This window comes from Coregonus clupeaformis, unplaced genomic scaffold, assembly GCF_020615455.1.
Source record: "Coregonus clupeaformis isolate EN_2021a unplaced genomic scaffold, ASM2061545v1 scaf0637, whole genome shotgun sequence".
In the NCBI taxonomy this organism is placed as follows: Eukaryota; Metazoa; Chordata; class Actinopteri; order Salmoniformes; family Salmonidae; genus Coregonus; species Coregonus clupeaformis.
In genome coordinates, this window is record NW_025534092.1 from 197,501 (window position 1) to 220,071 (window position 22,571).

The following is a 22,571-nucleotide window of genomic DNA, read 5'->3' on the forward strand; positions in this document are numbered from 1 at the left end:
CCCAATACCCGCGACAGGACTTCATCCCACTACCCGCGACGGGACTTCATCCCAATACCCGCGACAGGACTTCATCCCACTACCTGCGATGGGACTTCATCCCAATACCCGCGACAGGACTTCATCCCACTACCCGCGACGGGACTTCATCCCAATACCCGCGACAGGACTTCATCCCACTACCCGCGACGGGACTTCCTCCCACTACCCGCGACGGGACTTCATCCCAATACCCGCGACGGGACTTCATCCCAATACCCGCGACAGGACTTCATCCCACTACCCGCGACGGGACTTCATCCCAATACCCGCGACAGGACTTCATCCCACTACCCGCGACGGGACTTCCTCCCACTACCTGCGACGGGACTTCATCCCAATACCCGCGACAGGACTTCATCTCACTACCCGCGACGGGACTTCCTCCCACTACCCGCGACAGGACTTCATCCCACTACCCGCGACGGGACTTCCTCCCAATACCCGCGACAGGACTTCATCCCACTACCCGCGACAGGACTTCATCCCACTACCCGCGACGGGACTTCATCCCAATACCCGCGACAGGACTTCATCCCACTACCCGCGACGGGACTTCATCCCAATACCCGCGACAGGACTTCATCCCACTACCCGCGACAGGACTTCATCCCACTACCCGCGACAGGACTTCATCCCACTACCCGCGACAGGACTTCATCCCACTACCCGCGACGGGACTTCCTCCCACTACCCGCGACAGGACTTCATCCCACTACCCGCGACAGGACTTCATCCCACTACCCGCGACAGGACTTCATCCCACTACCCGCGACAGGACTTCCTCCCAATACCCGCGACTGGACCTCCTCTCACTACCAGGTTGTTCTTCATCTGTAACCCATGAAATCAGCCAAAACAATTTTTGTTATTTCTTATTTTTTATTTCACCTTTATTTAACCAGGTAAGGCAGTTGAGAACAAGTTCTCATTTACAACTGCGACCTGGCCAAGATAAAGCAAAGCAGTGCGATAAAAACAACAACACAGAGTTACATATTGGGTAAAACAAAACATAAAGTCAATAATACAACAGAAAATATATATAAACAGTGCTTGCAAATGTAGCAAGTTATGGAGGTAAGGCAATAAATAGGCCATAGTGCAAAATAATTACAATTTAGTATTAACACTGGAAAGAGAGATGTGCAAGAGATGATGTGCAAATAGAGATACTGGGGTGCAAATGAGCAAAATCAATAACAATATGGGGATGAGGTAGTTGGGTGGGCTAATATCAGATGGGCTGTGTACAGGTGCAGTGATCGGTAAGCCGCTCTGACAACTGACGCTTAAAGTTAGTGAGGGAGATAAGAGTCTCCAGCTTCAGAGATTTTTGCAGTTCGTTCCAGTCATTGGCAGCAGAGAACTGGAAGGAATGGCGGCCAAAGGAGGTGTTGGCATTGGGAATGACCAGTGAGATATACCTGCTGGAGCGCATACTACGGGTGGGTGTTGCTATGGTGACCAATGAGCTAAGATAAGGCCGGGATTTGCCTAGCAGTGATTTATAGATGGCCTGGAGCCAGTGGGTTTGGCGACGAATATGTAGTGAGGACCAGCCAACATGAGTGTACAGGTCACAATGGTGGGTAGTTTATGGGGCTTTGGTGACAAAACGGATGGCACTGTGATAGACTACATCCAATTTGCTGAGTAGAGTGTTGGAGGCTATTTTGTAAATGACATCTCCGAAGTCAAGGATCGGTAGGATAGTCAGTTTTACGAGGGCATGTTTGGCAGCATGAGTGAAGGAGGCTTTGTTGTGAAATAGGAAGCCGATTCTAGATTTAACTTTGGATTGGAGATGCTTAATGTGAGTCTGGAAGGGGAGATTACAGTCTAACCAGACACCTAGGTATTTGTAGTTGTCCACATACTCTAGGTCAGACCCGTCGAGAGTAGTGATTCTAGTCGGGTGGGCGGGTGCCACTAGCATTCGATTGAAGAGCATGCATTTAGTTTCACTAGTGTTTAAGAGCAGTTGGAGGCTACGGAAGGAGTGTTGTATGGCATTGATGCTCGTTTGGAGGTTTGTTAACACAATGTCCAATGAAGGGCCAGATGTATACAAAATGGTGTCGTCTGCGTAGAGGTGAATCTGAGAGTCACCAGCAGCAAGAGCGACATCATTGATATACATGGAGAATAGAGTCGGCCCAAGAATTGAACCCTGTGGCACCCCCATAGAGACGGCCATAGATCCAGACAGCAGGCCCTCCGATTTGACACATTGAACTATCTGAGAAGTAGTTGGTGAACCAGGCGAGGCAGTCATTTGAGAAACCAAGGCTATTTAGTCTGCCAACAAGAATGCGGTGGTTGACAGAGTCGAAAGCCTTGGCCAGGTCGATGAAGACGGCTGCACAGTACTGTCTATTATCGATCGCGGTTATAATATCATTTAGGACCTTGAGCGTGGCTGAGGTGCACCCATGACCAGCTCGGAAACCGGATAGCATAGCGGAGAAGGTACGGTGGGATTCGAAATGGTTGGTGATCTGTTTTTTAACTTGGCTTTCAAACACTTTCGAAAGGCAGGGCAGGATGGATATAGGTCTGTAACAGTTTGGATCTAGAGTGTCACCCCCTTTGAAGAGGGGGATGACCGCAGCAGCTTTCCAATCTCTGGGGATCTCAGACGTTACGAAAGAGAGGTTGAACAGGCTAGTAATAGGGGTTGCGAAAATTTCGGCGGCTATTTTTAGAAAGAAAGGGTCCAGATTGTCTAGCCCAGCTGATTTGTAGGGGTCCAGATTTTGCAGCTCTTTCAGAACATCAGCTGTCTGAATTTGTGTGAAGGAGAAGCGGGGGGGAGGGGGCATGGGCAAGTTGCAGCAGAGGGTGCAAAGCTGGTGGCCGGGGTAGTGGTAGCCAGGTGGAAAACATGGCCAGCCGTAGCAAAATGCTTGTTGAAATTCTCGATTATTGTAGATTTATCGGTGGTGATAGTGTTTCCTAGCCTCAGTGCAATGGGTAGCTGGGAGGAGGTGCTCTTATTCTCCATGGACTTTACAGTGTCCCAAAACCTTTTGGAGTTAGTGCTACAGGATGCACATTTCTGTTTGAAAAAGCTAGCCTTTGCTTTCCTAACTGATTCTGGTTCCTGACTTTCCTGAGAAGCGGGGGCTATTCGATGCTAATGCAGTACGCCACAGGATGTTTTTGTGCTGGTCAAGGGCAGTCAAGTCTGAGGAGAACCAGGGGCTATATCTGTTCTTAGTTCTGAATTTTTTGAATGGGGCATACTTATTTAAGATTGAGAGGAAAGCACATTTAAAGAACAACCAGGCATCCTCTACTGACGGAATGAGATCGATATCCATCCAGGATACCTGGCCAGGTCCATTAGGAAGGCCTGCTCGCTAAAGTGTTTTAGGGAGCGTTTGACAGTGATGAGGGGTGGTCATTTGACCGCAGACCCGTTACGGACGCAGGCAATAAGGCAGTGATCGCTGAGATCCTGGTTGAAGACAGCGGAGGTGTATTTAGAGGGTAAATTAGTCAGGATGATATCTATGAGGGTGCCCATGTTTACGGATTTAGGGTTGTACACATCCTATTGAATATGCATTCACCTGTCCGTCACTTCACTGTCCCTCTTCATTTATAACATGAGATGGAGGAGAAACAAATGATGAATCACACAATAACATTCATTTTTTGTCTATTTCATTAAGGCTTAAAGGAAGCTTTTAACTTAAAAGTAGCACTTGAACTTACGGTATTATAATAACATAATATCACTAACCTAACTTATTTCTCTCTCTCTCTCTCTCTCTCTCTCTCTCTCTCTCTCTCTCTCTCTCTCTCTCTCTCTCTCTCTCTCTCTCTCTCTCTCTCTCTCTCTCTCTCTCTCTCTCTCTCTCTCTCTCTCTCTCTCTCTCTCTCTCTCTCTCTCTCTCTCTGTAGCGGAGTGTGGGGGGACAATCAAGGATGAGCCTACAGGTCGTATATTGTCTCCAGGTTACCCTGCTCCATATGAACATAACCTGCACTGTGTCTGGAGCATCGAAGCTGCCCCGGGAAGCACCATCAGGTCAGTACCTTAACTCAGTTCCCCTCCTTCTCCTCCTCCTCCTCCTCCTCCTCCTCCTCCTCCTCCTCCTCCTCCTCCTCCTCCATGTGGTCAGTTCATTAACTCAGTTATCCTCCTCCTCCTCCTCCTCCTCCTCCTACTCCTCCTACTCCTCCTGTGTACTGTTTGTTAGTGTTGTTGATTCAGTGGTGGATGAAGGATATCTCTTTGGAGTATTGGGCTTCACAAAGCAGTGATGTGTGTGTATTTGTGTGTGTTTCTGCTTGTGTGTGTTTCTGTTTGTTTGTGTGTGTGTGTGCGTCTGTCTGTGTGTGTGCGTCTGTCTGTGTGCGTCTGAGTGCATGACCTCCCTCCTCCTCTGGTGTTGTTAGTTAATGAGTGGGCAGGCGTCCTCGGTAATGGGCGCTCGTTTGGTGTGAAATCTGTCCGCTGCAGAGAGGGCCTGTAATTGGTCAGTCATTTTAATTGGGCTGTTTATCAGACACCTCACCACACATCTCACCCCTCTCTCTCATTCTCTCACCCCCTCACCACACTCTCTCCTTCTCTCATGCCCTCACTCCGTTCCTCTCGTCCTTCTCGAGCAGGTCTCAGGCCAATTTTGGACCTTTATTTTTAGCTTAATATTTAGTCTGCCGTCATTGAGCTATAAGATAAGAAGGTCCGGTGTGTGTGTGTGTGTGTGTCTGTGAATGTGTGTTAATTTGATCTGTAGACCAACTGGTCTCTCAGCCTAGAGTGTGATTCCCATCTGGATCTGTAGACTAACTGGTCACTCAGCCTAGAGTGTGATTCACATCTGGATCTGTAGACTGACTGGTCACTCAGCCTAGTGTGATTCACATCTGGATCTGTAGACTAACTGATCCCTCAGCCTAGTGTGAGTCACATCTGGATTTGTAGACCAACTGGTCACTCAGCCTAGTGTGATTCACATCTGGATCTGTAGACCAACTGATCCCTCAGCTTAGCGTGTGATTCACAATCACACAATCCCTGCCATAACAATCCCCCTCATTATGAAGGCTGTCAGGAGCTTAATGTGAAAGGAGTTTGATATTATATTACAAAGGACCTGAATATTAGCAATAAGAAGAGAGGCTATCTTTCATGGTTTCCTCAAAGCTCTAATTAGGTTATTGAGAAATAACGAGAGATAGAAGGGAAGACAGAGATTGGAAGAGAGAGAGAGAGAGCGAGAGAGAGAGAGAGAGAGAGAGAGAGAGAGAGACAGATAGAGAGAGAGAGAGAGAGAGGGAGAGAGAGCGAGAGAGAGAGAGAGCGAGAGAGAGAGAGAGAGAGAGAGAGAGAGAGAGAGAGAAAGAGAGGAAAAGCAGAGGTTGATTAGCTGAAAGAACCAGTTACCCTAGCATGTAGCACACGTCTACTTTGACCATCCAAACGCAAAACCCAAATCTCTTTTTCTCCCTTTGTCTTCAACATGCCTATAATGTGCAAACCTGATTTCTCTGTTCTTGTTTCATAACTCCCTCCCTCCTTTCCTTCTTGAGCATTGGAGAGCATACTTAATATCACACAGGACACCTGATAAGACAGGAGAATTACACCAGATACGAGAGACTGATCTTAGCCCCCCGGTACATAGACTATTGCAACATAGCTACTGGAGACTGAGACAGGTGGAGTCGGGGGACACTGAGGCCCCGTCTGACAATATCCCCGGGCAGGGCCAACCAGGCAGGATATAACCCCACCCACTTTGCCAAAGCACAGCCCCCACACCACCAGAGGGATATCAACAGACCACCAACCTACTACCCTGAGACAAGGCTGAGTATAGCCCACAAAGATCTCCCCCACCGCATAATATAATAAATAAATAAATAATATGCCATTTAGCAGATGCTTTTATCCAAAGCGACTTACAGTCATGTGTGCATACATTTTTACGTATGGGTGGTCCCGGGGATCGAACCCACTACCCTGGCGTTACAAGCACCATGCTCTACCAATTGAGCTACAGAGGACCACATGAGGACCGCATGAGCCCAAGGGGGTGCAAAACCGGACAGGAAGATCACGTCAGTGACTCAACCCACTCAAGTCGAGTATAGTGAAAAAAGCCTGGCATGACATGATGCACCCCTCCTAGGGACGGCATGGGAGAGCACTAGTAAGCCAGTGACTCAGCCCCCGTAATAGGGTCAGAGGCAGAGAATCCCAGTTGAGAGAGGGGAGCCGGCCAGGCAGAGACAGAAAGTATGGTTCGTCAATCCAGTTTCTTGCCATTCACCTTCGCACCTCTGGGCCAGACTACACTCAATCAGAGGACCTACTGAAGAGATGAGTCTTCAGTAAAGACTTAAAGGTCGAGACCGAGTCTGCGTCTCTCACATGGATCGGCAGCCCCTTCCATAAAAATGTAGCTCCATAGGAGAAAGCCCTGCCTCCAGTTGTTTGCTTAGAAATTCTAGGGACAATAAGGAGGCCAAATCGGAGAGCTATGCAAGAGCAAGTCCATGTAATGCTTTGTAGGTTAGCAGTAAAACCTTGAAATCAGCCCTAGCCTTAACAGGAAGCCTAGTACTGGAGTATATACTGGAGTATGATAAAAAATGTTGTTTCTAGTCAAGATTCTGGACAAAACGTTTCAGATTTTTTGCAATGTTATGAAGATGGAAAAAAGCTGCTCCTGAAATATTTTTGATATGTTCGTTCGTCAAAGGAGAGATCAGGGTCTAGAGTAACGCCAAGGTCCTTCACAGTTTTATCTGTGACTGTACAACCATCGATATTAATTGTCAGAACAAATAGCAGATATCTTTGTTTCTTGGGACCTAGAACTAGCATCTCTGTTTTGTCCGACTTTAAAAGTAAAAAACTAATATGCCATCCACTTCCTTGTGTCTGAGACACAGGCTTCCAGAGTAGGCAATTTTGGGGCTTCACCATGTTTCATCAAAATGTACAGTTGTGTGTCGTCCGCATAGCAGTGAAAGGTGACATTCTGTTTCCGAATGACATCACCGAGAGGTAGAATACATAGTGAAAACAATAGTGGTCCTAAAACGGCACCTTGAGGAACACCGCAACTTACCATTGATTTGTCAGAGGACAAATCATCCACAGAGAAAAACAGATATCTTTCCAGACAGATAAGATCTAAACCAGACAATAACTTCTCCGCGTAGACCAATTAGGGTTTCCAATCTCTCCAAAAGAATGTGGTGATCGATGGTGTCAAAACAAAGGCCGACGAGGAGCACGAGGACAGACTCAGAGCCTTGGTCTGACGCCATTAAAAGGTAATGTACCACCTTCATGAGTGCGGTCTCAGTGCTATGATGGGGTCTATAACCAGACCGGAGGGTTTTGTATACATTATTTGTCTTCAGGAAGGCAGTGAGTTGCTGCACAACAGCTTTTTGTCTTACATTTTTGAGAGGAATGGGAGGTTTGATATGGGCCAGTAGTAAAAAAAAAAATATTGGGGTCAAGGTTTGGCTTTTTTAGGAGAGGCTTTATTACTGCCAATTTTAGTGAGTTTGGTTCACATCCGAAAGGATAGCGAGACATTCATCACGTTCAACATACTGTAGGAGGGTCAAGTAGCTCTTTCAGTAGTTTAGTTGGAATAGGGTCCAGTAGGGAGCTGGAAGGTTTAGAGGCCATGACTATTTTCGTGAATGTGTCGAGAGATACAGGATTTTAAAAACTTGAGTGTCTCCATTGGTCCGAGGTCCTGGCAGTTCTGTGCAGACTCTGGAGTTTTGAAGAAATATGCATATTCAAAGAGAAGTCCGTTAATTTTGCTTTCTAATGATCATTATCTTTTCTTCAAATAAGTTCATGATTTCATCACTGCTGAAGTGAAGGCCATCCTCACTTGGTGAATGCTGCTTTTTAGTTAGCTTTGCGACACTATCAAAAATTTGGTGGAGCGCCATTTCCGTTCCAATTTTCTGGAAGCCTGCTTCAGGGCTCGGGTATTTTCTGTATACCAGGGAGCTAATTTCTTGTGACAAATGTTTTTTGTTTTTAGCGATGTGACTGCATCTAGGGTTTTACGCAAGGTTAAGTTTAGATCCTCGGTGATACATAGAGTCATTGAACACTGGTCACTTTAGTAATGTTTACATACTGTACCTTCCTCCTCCTCCTCCTCCTCCCTCTGGGTTTAGCAACAAGCGAGGGAGAGACACGCATGAAAAAAATTGGACAGAGAATCTTTACTAATTCACTGAACTGATTAATTTGAGCCAGTTTGCTACAGTAGGAAAATAATCCTGCAGTAAAAGGAATTGTGAATTATTATGTGGATGATAAATAATGGACTATTTGTAGGGGTTGATACATTTTTCTTTAGGGCAAACCAATTCTGAAATTTCAAATTGGAAATTTCAAAGCCTTTTTAAACTCAAATACACTGCAAGTTTGCATTTCCTGCTGTGCAGGAAAATTCTCAGCAAGAAAAGTGTAATCAAATTAAGATCCTACATCTGTAAGCCATGGTGATGTGTGTTAGCCATTGGTATGTGTGTGGTAGTCCGGTGAAAGTGGTAAGGCTTCCATTGCCGGTGCATTTCATTCACTAAAGGGATTACCAATAACGTGTTGTTCCCTGTAATGACTCCCTGTCATTTCATGGCACAGTCTGCGTACATTACATTTGCTGCCAACCTACCTGTGATGCGTGATTTGAAGGAGTCAGGCGCAGGAGGGTAAATCACAGTATACAGTTTATTCCGTAATCCAGCTTAACCAGTCCAGTGCGCAAAACAGGCGCACTTGAACAAACATGCACACAGGGAAAATACCCCGGCAATACAAAATACTGAGCTCAACCGAGCTACTAATCCTCACAAAGAACAATCACCCACAAGGACAAGGGTGGACAGAGGGAACATTTAAACACATACTAATGAGGGGAATATGAACCAGGTGTGTGTAATTGACAAGACAAGACAAATGGAATGATGAGATATGGAGCGGCAGTGGCTAGAAGGCCGGTGACGACGAACGCCGAAACCTGCCCATACAAGGAGGGGAGGCAGCTTCGGAGGAAGTGGTGACATTACCACCTGCAGGACCTTGGTGCCTGCTAACTTTGACAATGACCTCAACCAACCTGGAGTTGAGGTGCAGCCTAAATGTTACGTTCACATGAAGGGAACAAGGTGAAAAGCTGTGCCTTGTATGACTGCCAACTTTGAAGTATCAAAAACGTTACTGTGCCATTCTAAGCACCAGTTTATACACCCATTGTGTTACCAATTAGATCCAGCTCCTTGATATTATCTGTCCCAGCTCCTTGATATTATCTGATCCATCTCCTTGATATTATCTGTCCCAGCTCCTTGATATTATCTGTCCCAGCTCCTTGATATTATCTGATCCATCTCCTTGATATTATCTGATCCAGCTCCTTGATATTATCTGTCCCAACTCCTTGATATTATCTGATCCAACTCCTTGATATTATCTGATCCAGCTCCTTGATATTATCTGATCCAGCTCCTTGATATTATCTGATCCATCTCCTTGATATTATCTGTCCCAGCTCCTTGATATTATCTGTCCCAGCTCCTTGATATTATCTGTCCCAACTCCTTGATATTATCTGATCCAACTCCTTGATATTATCTGATCCGGCTCCTTGATATTATCTGTCCCAGCTCCTTGATATTATCTGTCCCATCTCCTTGATATTATCTGATCCAGCTCCTTGATATTATCTGATCCAGCTCCTTGATATTATCTGATCCATCTCCTTGATATTATCTGATCCAGCTCCTTGATATTATCTTTCCCAGCTCCTTGATATTATCTGTCCCATCTCCTTGATATTATCTGATCCAGCTCCTTGATATTATCTGATCCAGCTCCTTGATATTATCTGATCCAGCTCCTTGATATTATCTGATCCATCTCCTTGATATTATCTGATCCAGCTCCTTGATATTATCTGTCCCAGCTCCTTGATATTATCTGTCCCATCTCCTTGATATTATCTGATCCAGCTCCTTGATATTATCTGATCCAGCTCCTTGATATTATCTGATCCAGCTCCTTGATACAGTGGGGGAAAAAAGTATTTAGTCAGCCACCAATTATGCAAGTTCTCCCACTTAAAAAGATGAGAGAGGCCTGTAATTTTCATCATATGTACACGTCAACTATGACAGACAAAATTAGGGAAAAAAATCCAGAAAATCACATTGTAGGATTTTTAATGAATTTATTTGCAAATTATGGTGGAAAATAAGTATTTGGTCAATAACAAAAGTTTCTCAATACTTTGTTATATACCCTTTGTTGGCAATGACAAAGGTCAAACGTTTTCTGTAAGTCTTCACAAGGTTTTCACACACTGTTGCTGGTATTCTGGCCCATTCCTCCTTCCAGATCTCCTCTAGAGCAGTGATGTTTTGGGGCTGTCGCTGGGCAACACGGACTTTCAACTCCCTCCAAAGATTTTCTATGGGGTTGAGATCTGGAGACTGGCTAGGCCACTCCAGGACATTGAAATACTTCTTACGAAGCCACTCCTTCATTGCCTGGGCGGTGTGTTTGGGATCATTGTCATGCTGAAAGACCCAGCCACGTTTCATCTTCAATGCCCTTGCTGATGGAAGGAGGTTTTCACTCAAAATCTCACGATACATGGCCCCATTCATTCTTTCCTTTACATGGATCAGTCGTCCTGGTCCCTTTGCAGAAAAACAGCCCCAAAGCATGATGTTTCCACCCCCCATGCTTCACAGTAGGTATGGTGTTCTTTGGATGCAACTCAGCATTCTTTGTCCTCCAAACACGACGAGTTGAGTTTTTACAAAAAGTTCTATTTTGGTTTCATCTGACCATATGACATTCTCCCAATCCTCTTCTGGATCATCCAAATGCACTCTAGCAAACTTCAGATGGGCCTGGACATGTACTGGCTTAAGCAGGGGGACACGTCTTGCACTGCAGGATTTGAGTCCCTGGCGGCGTAGTGTGTTACTGATGGTAGGCTTTGTTACTTTGGTCCCAGCTCTCTGCAGGTCATTCACTAGGTCCCCCCGTGTGGTTCTGGGATTTTTGCTCACCGTTCTTGTGATCATTTTGACCCCACGGGGTGAGATCTTGCGTGGAGCCCCAGATCGAGGGAGATTATCAGTGGTCTTGTATGTCTTCCATTTCCTAATAATTGCTCCCACAGTTGATTTCTTCAAACCAAGCTGCTTACCTATTGCATATTCAGTCTTCCCAGCCTGGTGCAAGTCTACAATTTTGTTTCTGGTGTCCTTTGACAGCTCTTTGGTCTTGGCCATAGTGGAGTTTGGAGTGTGACTGTTTGAGGTTGTGGACAGGTGTCTTTTATACTGATAACAAGTTCAAACAGGTGCCATTAATACAGGTAACGAGTGGAGGACAGAGGAGCCTCTTAAAGAAGAAGTTACAGGTCTGTGAGAGCCAGAAATCTTGCTTGTTTGTAGGTGACCAAATACTTATTTTCCACCATAATTTGCAAATAAATTCATAAAAAATCCTACAATGTGGTTTTCTGGATTTTTCTTTTTCAATTTGTCTGTCATAGTTGACGTGTACATATGATGAAAATTACAGGCCTCTCTCATATTTTTAAGTGGGAGAACTTGCACAATTAGTGGCTGACTAAATACTTTTTTTCCCCACTGTATTATCTGATCCATCTCCTTGATATTATCTGATCCAGCTCCTCTCTATGTTTCATACAGTGGTTTACGAAAGTATTCACCCCCCTTGGCATTTTTCCTATTTTGCTGCCTTACAACCTGGAATTAAAAATGTTTGGGGGTTTGTATCATTTGATTTTCACAACATGCCTACCACTTTGAAGATGCAAAATATTTTTTATTGTGAAACAAACAAAAAAACAGAAAACGTAAGCGTGCATAACTATTCACCCCCAAAGGGAATACTTTGTAGAGCCACCTTTTGCAGCAATTACAGCTGTAAGTCTCTTGGGGTATGTCTCTATAAGCTTGGCACATCTAGCCACTGGGATCTTTTCCCATTCTTCAAGGCAAAACTGCTCCAGCTCCTTCAAGTTGGATGGGTTCCGCTGGTGTACAGCAATCTTTAAGTCATACCACAGATTCTCAATTGGATTGAGGTCTAGGCTTTGACTAGGCCATTCCAAGACATTTAAATGTTTCCCCTTAAACGACTCGACTGTTGCTTTAGCTATATGCTTGGATTAATTGTCCTGCTGGAAGGTGAACCTCCGTCCCAGTCTCAAATCTCTGGAAGACTGAAATAGGTTTCCCTCAATAATTTCCCTGTATTTAGCGCCATCCATCATTCCTTCAATTCTGACCAGTTTCCCAGTCCCTGCCAATGAAAACCATCCCCACAGCATGATGCTGCCACCACCATGCTTCACTGTGGGGATGGTGTTCTCGGGGTGATGAGAGGTGTTGGGTTTGCGCCAGACATAGCGTTTTTCTTGATGGCCAAAAAGCTCAATTTTAGTCTTATCTGACCAGAGTACCTTCTTCCATATGTTTGGGGAGTCTCCCACATGCCTTTTGGTGAACACCAAACACGTTTGCTTATTTTTCTCTTTAAGCAATGGCTTTTTTTTCTGGCCACTCTTCCGTAAAGCCCAGCTCTGTGGAGTGTACAGCTTAAAGTGGTCCTATGGACAGATACTCCAATCTCCGCTGTGGAGCTTTGCAGCTCATTCAGGGTTATCTTTGGTCTCTTTGTTGCCTCTCTGATTAATGCCCTCCTTGCCTGGTCCGTGAGTTTTGGTGGGCGGCCCTCTATTGGCAGGTTTGTTGTGGTGCCATATTCTTTCAATTTTTTTGGGGAATGGATTTAATGGTGCTCCGTGGGATGTTCAACCCAACCCTGATCTGTACTTCTCAACAACTTTGTCCCTGACCTGTTTGGAGAGCTCCTTGGTCTTCATGGTGCCGCTTGGTGGTGTTGCAGACTCTGGGGCCTTTCAGAACAGGTGTATACATACTGAGATCATCTGACAGATCATGTGACAATTAGATTGCACACAGGTGGACTTTATTTAACTAATTATGTGACTTCTGAAGGTAATTGTTTGCACCAGATCTTATTTAGGGGCTTCATAGCAAAGGGGGTGAATACATTTGCACGCACTACTTTTCCGTAATTTATTTTTTTGTTTATTTTAGTTTTTAATTTCACTTCACCAATTTGGACTATTTTGTGTATGTCCATTACATGACATCCAAACAAAAATCCATTTAAATTACAGGTTGTAATGCAACAAAATAGGAGGAAAAAAATGCCAAGGGGGGGGGGTGAATACTTTTGCAAGGCACTGTATATCTCCTAACCAACACTGGTCTGCTACTGAAGAATGCTGAGAGTATTGTCTTTCGTTTCTGGTTAGGTTTTCTAGACTGGGACTATAAAAGTGAATTGTTAGGTTGTGTTGACTGGGAAAATACATACAGTATGTTGAATCATGGTGTCAGCCTCATTCCTTCCATCTTCCAACCTCACCTCCTCACCTCCTCTCCTCCTCTCCTCCTCTCTTCTCACCTCCTCTCCTCCTCTCCTCCTCCCCTCCTCTCCTCCTCTCTTCTCACCTCCTCACCTCCTCTCCTCTCACCTCCTCTCCTCCTCTCCTCCTCTCCTCCTCTCTTCTCACCTCCTCTCCTCCTCTCCTCCTCTCCTCCTCTCCTCCTCTCTTCCTCTCTTCTTACCTCCTCTCCTACTCTCTTCTCACCTCCTCACCTCCTCTCCTCCTCTCCTCCTCTCCTCCTCTCCTCCTCTCTTCTCTCCTCCTCTCCTCCTCTCCTCCTCTCCTCCTCTCTTCTCTTCTCACCTCCTCTCCTCCTCTCCTCCTCTCTTCTCTCACCTCTCTCCTCCTCTCTTCTCACCTCCTCTCCTCCTCCTCTCCTCCTCTCCTCCTCCTCTTTACAATCACTCATTTTCCCTCTTTTATCCTATCTTCTCTCCTCCTCTCCTCCTCTCCTCCTCTCCTCCTCTCTTCTCACCTCCTCACCTCCTCTCCTCCTCTCCTCCTCTCTTCTTACCTCCCCTCCTTCTCTCCTTCTCTCCTCCTCTCCTCCTCTCCTCCTCTCTTCTCCACCTCCTTTCCTCCTCTCCTCCTCTCCTCCTCTCCTCCTCTCCTCCTCTCTTCTCACCACCTCTCCTCCTCTCTTCTCACCTCCTCACCTCCTCTTCTCCTCTCCTCCTCTCTTCTCACCTCCTCTCCTCCTCTCCTCCTCTCCTCTTCTCTTCTCACCTCCTCTCCTCCTCTCCTCCTCTCCTCCTCTCTTCTCACCTCCTCTCCTCCTCTCCTCCTCTCCTCCTCTCTTCTCTCATCTCCTCTCCTCCTCCTCTCCTCCTCTCTTCTCTCTCCTCCTCTCCTCCTCTCCTCCTCTCTTCTCTCACCTCCTCTCCTCCTCTCCTCCTCTCCTTCTCTCCTCCTCTCCTCCTCTCTTCTCACCTCCTCTCCTCCTCTCCTCCTCTCCTCCTCTCTTCTCACCTCCTCTCCTCCTCTCTTCTCACCTCCTCACCTCCTCTTCTCCTCTCCTCTTCTCTTCTCACCTCCTCTCCGCCTCTCTTCTCACCTCCTCTCCTCTCCTCCTCTCCTCCTTCCTCCTCTCTTCTCTCATCTCCTCTCCTCCTCCTCTCCTTCTCTCCTCCTCTCCTCCTCTCCTCCTCTCTTCTCACCTCCTCTCCTCCTCTCCTCCTCTCCTCCTCTCCTCCTCTCTTCTCACCTCCTCTCCTCCTCTCTTCTCACCTCCTCACCTCCTCTTCTCCTCTCCTCCTCTCTTCTCACCTCCTCTCCTCCTCTCCTCCTCTCCTCTTCTCTTCTCACCTCCTCACCTCCTCTTCTCCTCTCCTCCTCTCTTCTCACCTCCTCTCCTCTTCTCTTCTCACCTCCTCTCCTCCTCTCCTCCTCTCCTCCTCTCCTCTCACCTCCTCTCCTCCTCTCCTCCTCTCCTTCTCTCCTCCTCTCCTCCTCTCTTCTCTCATCTCCTCTCCTCCTCCTCTCCTTCTCTCCTCCTCTCCTCCTCTCCTCCTCTCTTCTCACCTCCTCTCCTCCTCTCCTCCTCTCCTCCTCTCCTCCTCTCCTCCTCTCCTCCTCTCTTCTCACCTCCTCTCCTTCTCTCTTCTCACCTCCTCACCTCCTCTTCTCCTCTCCTCCTCTCTTCTCACCTCCTCTCCTCCTCTCCTCCTCTCCTCTTCTCTTCTCACCTCCTCTCCTCCTCTTCTCCTCTCCTCCTCTCTTCTCACCTCCTCTTCTCCTCTCCTCTTCACTTCTCACCTCCTCTCCTCCTCTCCTCCTCTCTTCTCACCCTCCTCTCCTCCTCTTCTCCTCTCCTCTTCTCTTCTCACCTCCTCTCCTCCTCTCCTCCTCTCCTCCTCTTCTCCTCTCCTCTTCTCCTCTTCTCTTCTCACCTCCTCTCCTCCTCTCCTCCTCTCCTCCTCTCCTCCTCTCCTCCTCTCCTCCAGATCTTATTTAGGGGCTTCATAGCAAAGGGGGTGAATACATTTACACGCACTACTTTTCCGTAATTTATTTTTTTGTTTATTTTTGTTTTTCATTTCACTTCACCAATTTGGACTATTTTGTGTATGTCCATTACATGACATCCAAACAAAAATCCATTTAAATTACAGGTTGTAATGCAACAAAATAGGAGGAAAAAAATGCCAAGGGGGTGGTGAATACTTTTGCAAGGCACTGTATATCTCCTAACCAACACTGGTCTGCTACTGAAGAATGCTGAGAGTATTGTCTTTTGTTTCTGGTTAGGTTTTCTAGACTGGGACTATAAAAGTGAATTGTTAGGTTGTGTTGACTGGGAAAATACATACAGTATGTTGAATCATGGTGTCAGCCTCATTCCTTCCATCTTCCAACCTCACCTCCTCACCTCCTCTCCTCCTCTCCTCCTCTCTTCTCACCTCCTCTCCTCCTCTCCTCCTCTCCTCCTCTCCTCCTCTCCTCCTCTCTTCTCACCTCCTCACCTCCTCTCCTCCTCTCCTCTCACCTCCTCTCCTCCTCTCCTCCTCTCCTCCTCTCCTCCTCTCCTCCTCTCTTCTCACCTCCTTTCCTCCTCTCCTCCTCTCCTCCTCTCTTCTTACCTCCTCTCCTCCTCTCTTCTCACCTCCTCTCCTCCTTTCCTCCTCTCCTCCTCTCTTCTCTCCTCCTCTCCTCCTCTCTCCTCCTCCTCTCTTCTCACCTCCTCTCCTCCTCTCCTCCTCTCTTCTCTCACCTCCTCTCACCTCCTCTCCCCCTCCTCTCCCCCTCCTCTCCTCCTCTCCTCTCCTCCTCTCTTCTCTCACCTCTCCACCTCCTCTCTCACCTCCTCTCTTCTCACCTCCTCTCCTCTCTCCTCTCTCCTCCTCTCTTCTCTCACCTCCTCTCCTCCTCTCTTCTCACCTCCTCTCTCCTCCTCCTCCTCTCCTCCTCCTCTTTACAATCACTCCTTTTCCCTCTTTTATCCTATCTTCTCTCCTCCTCTCCTCCTCTCCTCCTCTCCTCCTCTCCTCCTCTCCTCCTCTCTTTTCACCTCCTCACCTCCTCTCCTCCTCTCCTCCTCTCTTCTTACCTCCTCTCCTTCTCTCCCTCCTCCTCTCCTCCTCTCTTCTCACCTCCTCTCCTCCTCTCCTCCTCTCCTCCTCTCCTCCTCTCTTCTCACCTCCTCTCTCCTCTCTCTCTCACCTCCTCACCTCCTCTTCTCCTCTCCTCCTCTCTTCTCACCTCCTCTCCTCCTCTCCTCCTCTCCTCTTCTCTTCTCACCTCCTCTCCTCCTCTCCTCCTCTCTTCTCACCTCCTCTCCTCCTCTCCTCCCCTCCTCCTCTCCTCCTCTCCTCCTCTCTTCTCTCATCTCCTCTCCTCCTCCTCTTCTCCTCTCCTCCTCTCTTCTCTCACCTCCTCTCCTCCTCTCCTCCTCTCCTCCTCTCTTCTCACCTCCTCTCCTCCTCCTCTCCTCCTCTCACCTCCTCTCCTCCTCCTCACCTCCTCTCCTCCTCTCCTCCTCTCTTCTCACCTCCTCTCCTCCTCTCCTCCTCTCCTCCTCTCTTCTCACCTCCTCACCTCCTCTCCTCCTCTCCTCCTCTCTTCTCTTCTCACCTCCTCTCCTCCTCTCCTCCTCTCCACTCTCTCCTCTCTTCTCACTGCCTCCTCCTCTCCTCCTCTCCTCCTCTCTTCTTACCTCCTCTCCTCCTCTCTTCTCACCTCCTCACCCCCTCTCCTCCTCTCCTCCTCTCTTCTCTCCTCCTCTCCTCCTCTCCTCCTCTCTTCTCACCTCCTCTCCTCCTCTCCTCCTCTCTTCTCTCACCTCCTCTCCTCCTCTCCTCCTCTCCTCCTCTCCTCCTCCTCACCTCCTCTCACCTCCTCTCCCCCTCCTCTCCTCCTCTCCTCTCCTCCTCTCTTCTCTCACCTCTCCACCTCCTCTCTCACCTCCTCTCTTCTCACCTCCTCTCCTCCTCTCCTCCTCTCCTACTCTCTTCTCTCACCTCCTCTCCTCCTCTCTTCTCACCTCCTCTCCTCCTCCTCTCCTCCTCTCCTCCTCCTCTTTACAATCACTCCTTTTCCCTCTTTTATCCTATCTTCTCTCCTCCTCTCCTCCTCTCCTCCTCTCCTCCTCAATTCTCACCTCCTCTCCTCCTCTCCTCCTCTCCTCCTCTCTTCTCACCTCCTCTCCTCCTCCTCTCCTCCTCTCACCTCCTCTCATCCTCTCACCTCCTCTCCTCCTCTCCTCCTCTCTTCTCACCTCCTCACCTCCTCTCCTCCTCTCCTCTTCTCTTCTACCTCCTCTCCTCCTCTCCTCCTCTCCTCCTCTCTCCTCTCTTCTCACCGCCTCTCCTCCTCCTCTCCTCCTCTCTTCTTCTCTCTCCTCCTCCTCTTCTCTCCTCTCTCCTCGTCCTCTCCTCCTCTCTTCTCACCTCCTCTCCTCCTCTCCTCCTCTCTTCTCTACTTCTCTCCTCCTCTCCTCCTCTCCTCCTCCTCACCTCCTCTCACCTCCTCTCCCCCCTCTCTCCTCCTCTCCTTTCCTCCTCTCTTCTCTCCTCTCCACCTCCTCTCTCACCTCCTCTCTTCTACCTCCTCTCCTCCTCTCCTCCACTCCTACTCTCTTCTCTACCTCCTCTCCTCCTCTCTTCTCATCTCCTCTCCTCCTCCTCTCCTCCTCTCCTCCTCTCCTCCTCTCCTCCTCCTCTTTACAATCACTCCTTTTCCCTCTTTTATCCTATCTTCTCACCTCCTCACCTCCTCTCCTCCTCTCTTCTCACCTCCTCTCCTCCTCTCCTCCTCTCCTCCTCTCTTCTCACCTCCTCACCTCCTCTCCTCCTCTCCCTCCTCTCTTCACTCCTCTCCCTTCTCTCCTCCTCTCCTCCTCTCCTCCTCTCTTCTCACCTCCTCTCCTCCTCTCCTCCTCCTCTCCTCTCTTCTCCTACTCCTCCTCTCCTCTCTCCTCTCTTCTCACCTCTCTCTCTCCTCTCTCCTCCTCTCTTCTCACCTCCTCTCCTCCTCTCCCTCTCTCCTCCTCTTCTCACCCTCTCTCCTCTCCTCTCCTCCTCTCTTCTCACCTCCTCTCCTCCTCTCCTCCTCTCCTCCTCTCTCCTCTCTTCTCTCATCTCCTCTCCTCCTCCTCTCCTCCTCTCCTCCTCTCTTCTCTCACCTCCTTTCCTCCTCTCCTCCCTCCTCCTCTCTTCTCACATCCTCTCCTCCTCCTCTCCTCCTCTCACCTCCTCTCCTCCTCCTCTCCTCTCTCCTCTCTCCTCTCCTCCTCTCTCTCTCTCCTCTCTCTTCCTCTCCTCTCTCCACCTCCTCTCTCCTCCTCTCTTCTCACCCTCCTCTCCTCCTCTCCTCCTCTCCTCCTCTCTTCTCTCACCTCCTCTCCTCCTCTCTTCTCACCTCCTCTCCTCCTCCTTTCCTCTCTTCTCTCCTCCTCTCCTCCTCTCCTCCTCTCTTCTCTCGCCTCCTCTCCTCCTCCTCTCCTCCTCTCCTCCTCTCTTCTCTCACCTCCTCTCCTCCTCTCTTCTCTCACCTGCTCTCCCCCTCCTCTCCTCCTCTCCTCTCCTCCTCTCTTCTCTCACCTCTCCACCTCCTCTCTCACCTCCTCTCTTCTCACCTCCTCTCCTCCTCTCCTCCTCTCCTACTCTCTTCTCTCACCTCTTCTCCTCCTCTCTTCTCACCTCCTCTCCTCCTCCTCTCCTCCTCTCCTCCTCCTCTTTACAATCACTCCTTTTCCCTCTTTTATCCTATCTTCTCTCCTCCTCTCCTCCTCACCTCCTCTCCTCCTCTCTTCTCACCTCCTCTCCTCCTCTCCTCCTCTCCTCCTCTCTTCTCACCTCTCTCCTCCTCTCCTCCTCTCCTCCTCTCCTCCTCTCTTCTCACCGCCTCTCCTCCTCTCCTCCTCTCCTCCTCTCTTCTTACTTCCTCTCCTCCTCTCTTCTCTCCTCCTCTCGTCCTCTCCTCCTCTCTTCTCACCTCCTCTCCTCCTCTCCTCCTCTCTTCTCTCACTTCCTCTCCTCCTCTCCTCCTCTCCTCCTCCTCACCTCCTCTCACCTCCTCTCCCCCTCCTCTCCTCCTCTCCTTTCCTCCTCCTTTCTCTCACCTCTCCACCTCCTCTCTCACCTCCTCTCTTCTCACCTCCTCTCCTCCTCTCCTCCACTTCTACTCTCTTCTCTCACCTCCTCTCCTCCTCTCTTCTCATCTCCTCTCCTCCTCCTCTCCTCCTCTCCTCCTCTCCTCCTCTCCTCCTCCTCTTTACAATCACTCCTTTTCCCTCTTTTATCCCTATCTTCTCACCCTCCTCACCTCCTCTCCTCCTCTCTTCTCACCTCCTCTCCTCCTCTCCTCCTCTCCTCCTCTCTTCTCACCTCCTCACCTCCTCTCCTCCTCTCCTCCTCTCTTCTTACCTCCTCTCCTTCTCTCCTCCTCTCCTCCTCTCCTCCTCTCTTCTCACCTCCTCTCCTCCTCTCCTCCTCTCCTCCTCTCTTCTCACCTCCTCTTCTCCTCTCTTCTCACCTCCTCACCTCCTCTTCTCCTCTCCTCCTCTCTTCTCACCTCCTCTCCTCCTCTCCTCCTCTCCTCCTCTCTTCTCACCTCCTCTCCTCCTCTCCTCCTCTCCTCCTCTCTTCTCACCTCCTCTCCTCCTCTCCTCCTCTCCTCTCCTCCTCTCTTCTCACCTCCTCTCCTCCTCTCCTCCTCTCCTCCTCTCTTCTCTCATCTCCTCTCCTCCTCCTCTCCTCCTCTCCTCCTCTCTTCTCTCACCTCCTTTCCTCCTCTCCTCCTCTCCTCCTCTCTTCTCCCATCCTCTCCTCCTCCTCTCCTCCTCTCACCTCCTCTCCTCCTCCTCTCCTCCTCTCCTCCTCTCCTCCTCTCCTCCTCTCCTCTCCTCCTCTCTTCTCTCACCTCCTCTCCACCTCCTCTCTCACCTCCTCTCTTCTCACCTCCTCTCCTCCTCTCCTCCTCTCCTCCTCTCTTCTCTCACCTCCTCTCCTCCTCTCTTCTCCTCCTCTCCTCCTCCTTTCCTCTCTTCTCTCCTCTTCTCCTCCTCTCCTCCTCTCTTCTCTGCGCCTCTCCTCCTCCCTCTCCTCCTCTCCTCCTCTCTTCTCTCACCTCCTCTCCTCCTCTCTTCTCTCACCTGCTCTCCCCCTCCTCTCCTCCTCTCCTCTCCTCCTCTCTTCTCTCACCTCTCCCTCCTCCTCTCTCACCTCCTCTCTTCTCACCTCCTCTCCTCCTCTCCTCCTCTCCTACTCTCTTCTCTCACCTCTTCTCCTCCTCTCTTCTCACCTCCTCTCCTCCTCTCCTCCACTCCTACTCTCTTCTCTCACCTCCTCTCCTCCTCTCTTCTCATCTCCTCTCCTCCTCCTCTCCTCCTCTCCTCCTCTCCTCCTCTCCTCCTCCTCTTTACAATCACTCCTTTTCCCTCTTTTATCCTATCTTCTCACCTCCTCACCTCCTCTCCTCCTCTCTTCTCACCTCCTCTCCTCCTCTCCTCCTCTCCTCCTCTCTTCTCCTCCTCACCTCCTCTCCTCCTCTCCTCCTCTTCCCTCCTCTCCTTCTCTCTCCTCTCCTCTCCTCTCTCCTCCTCTCCTCTCCTCCTCTCCTCTCCTCCTCTCTTCTCACCTCCTCTTCCTCTCATCTCCTCCTCTCCTCCTCTTCTCCTCTCCTCCTCTCTTCTCACTCCTCTCCTCCTCTCCTCCTCTCTCCTCTCTCTCACCTCCTCTCCTCCTCTCCTCCTCTCCTCCTCTCTTCTCACCTCCTCTCCTCCTCACCTCCTCTCCTCTCCTCCTCTCTTCTCACCTCCTCTCCTCCTCTCCTCCTCTCCTCCTCTCCTCCTCTCTTCTCTCATCTCCTCTCCTCCTCCTCTCCTCCTCTCCTCCTCTCTTCTCTCACCTCCTTTCCTCCTCTCCTCCTCTCCTCCTCTCTTCTCACATCCTCTCCTCCTCCTCTCCTCCTCTCTCACCTCCTCTCCTCCTCCTCTCCTCCTCTCCTCCTCTCCTCCTCTCCTCCTCTCCTCTCCTCCTCTCTTCTCTCACCTCCTCTCCCACCTCCTCTCTCACCTCCTCTCTTCTCACCTCCTCTCCTCCTCTCCTCCTCTCCTCCTCTCTTCTCTCACCTCCTCTCCTCCTCTCTTCTCACCTCCTCTCCTCCTCCTTTCCTCTCTTCTCTCCTCCTCTCCTCCTCTCCTCCTCTCTTCTCTCACCTCCTCTCCTCCTCTCCTCCTCTCCTCCTCCTCACCTCCTCTCACCTCCTCTCCCCCTCCTCTTCTCCTCTCCTCTCCTCCTCTCTTCTCTCACCTCTCCACCTCCTCTCTCACCTCCTCTCTTCTCACCTCCTCTCCTCCTCTCCTCCTCTCCTACTCTCTTCTCTCACCTCCTCTCCTCCTCTCTTCTCATCTCCTCTCCTCCTCCTCTCCTCCTCTCCTCCTCCTCTTTACAATCACTCCTTTTCCCTCTTTTATCCTATCTTCTCACCTCCTCACCTCCTCTCCTCCTCTCTTCTCACCTCCTCTCCTCCTCTCCTCCTCTCCTCCTCTCTTCTCACCTCCTCTCCTCCTCTCCTCCTCTCTTCTTACCTCCTCTCCTTCTCTCCTCCTCTCCTCCTCTCCTCCTCTCTTCTCACCTCCTCTCCTCCTCTCCTCCTCTCTTCTCACCTCCTCTTCTCCTCTCTTCTCACCTCCTCACCTCCTCTTCTCCTCTCCTCTCTTCTCACCTCCTCTCCTCCTCTCCTCCTCTCCTCCTCTCTTCTCACCTCCTCTCCTCCTCTCCTCCTCTCCTCCTCTCTTCTCACCTCCTCTCCTCCTCTCCCTCCTCTCCTCTCCTCCTCTCTTCTCACCTCCTCTCCTCCTCTCCTCCTCTCCTCCTCTCCTCCTCTCCTCCTCTCCTCCTCCTCTTTACAATCACTCCTTTTCCCTCTTTTATCCTATCTTCTCACCTCCTCACCTCCTCTCCTCCTCTCTTCTCACCTCCTCTCCTCCTCTCCTCCTCTCCTCCTCTCTTCTCCTCCTCACCTCCTCTCCTCCTCTCCTCCTCTCTTCTTACCTCCTCT

General features: G+C 49.5%; 1 protein-coding gene across 1 annotated transcript in view; it reads left to right on the forward strand.

Moving 5' to 3' along the window:
- The window catches only part of LOC121537277 (CUB and sushi domain-containing protein 2-like), a gene marked incomplete at its 3' end in the record, with an annotated part of 265,202 nt that overhangs the window by 181,295 nt on the left and 61,336 nt on the right, over positions 1–22,571 (forward strand). Inside the window, exon 23 of the mRNA XM_045216200.1 lies at positions 3,952–4,078. Within this exon, the coding sequence (XP_045072135.1) occupies positions 3,952–4,078 (127 nt within the window). The remainder of the gene's footprint in view (positions 1–3,951; positions 4,079–22,571) is intronic.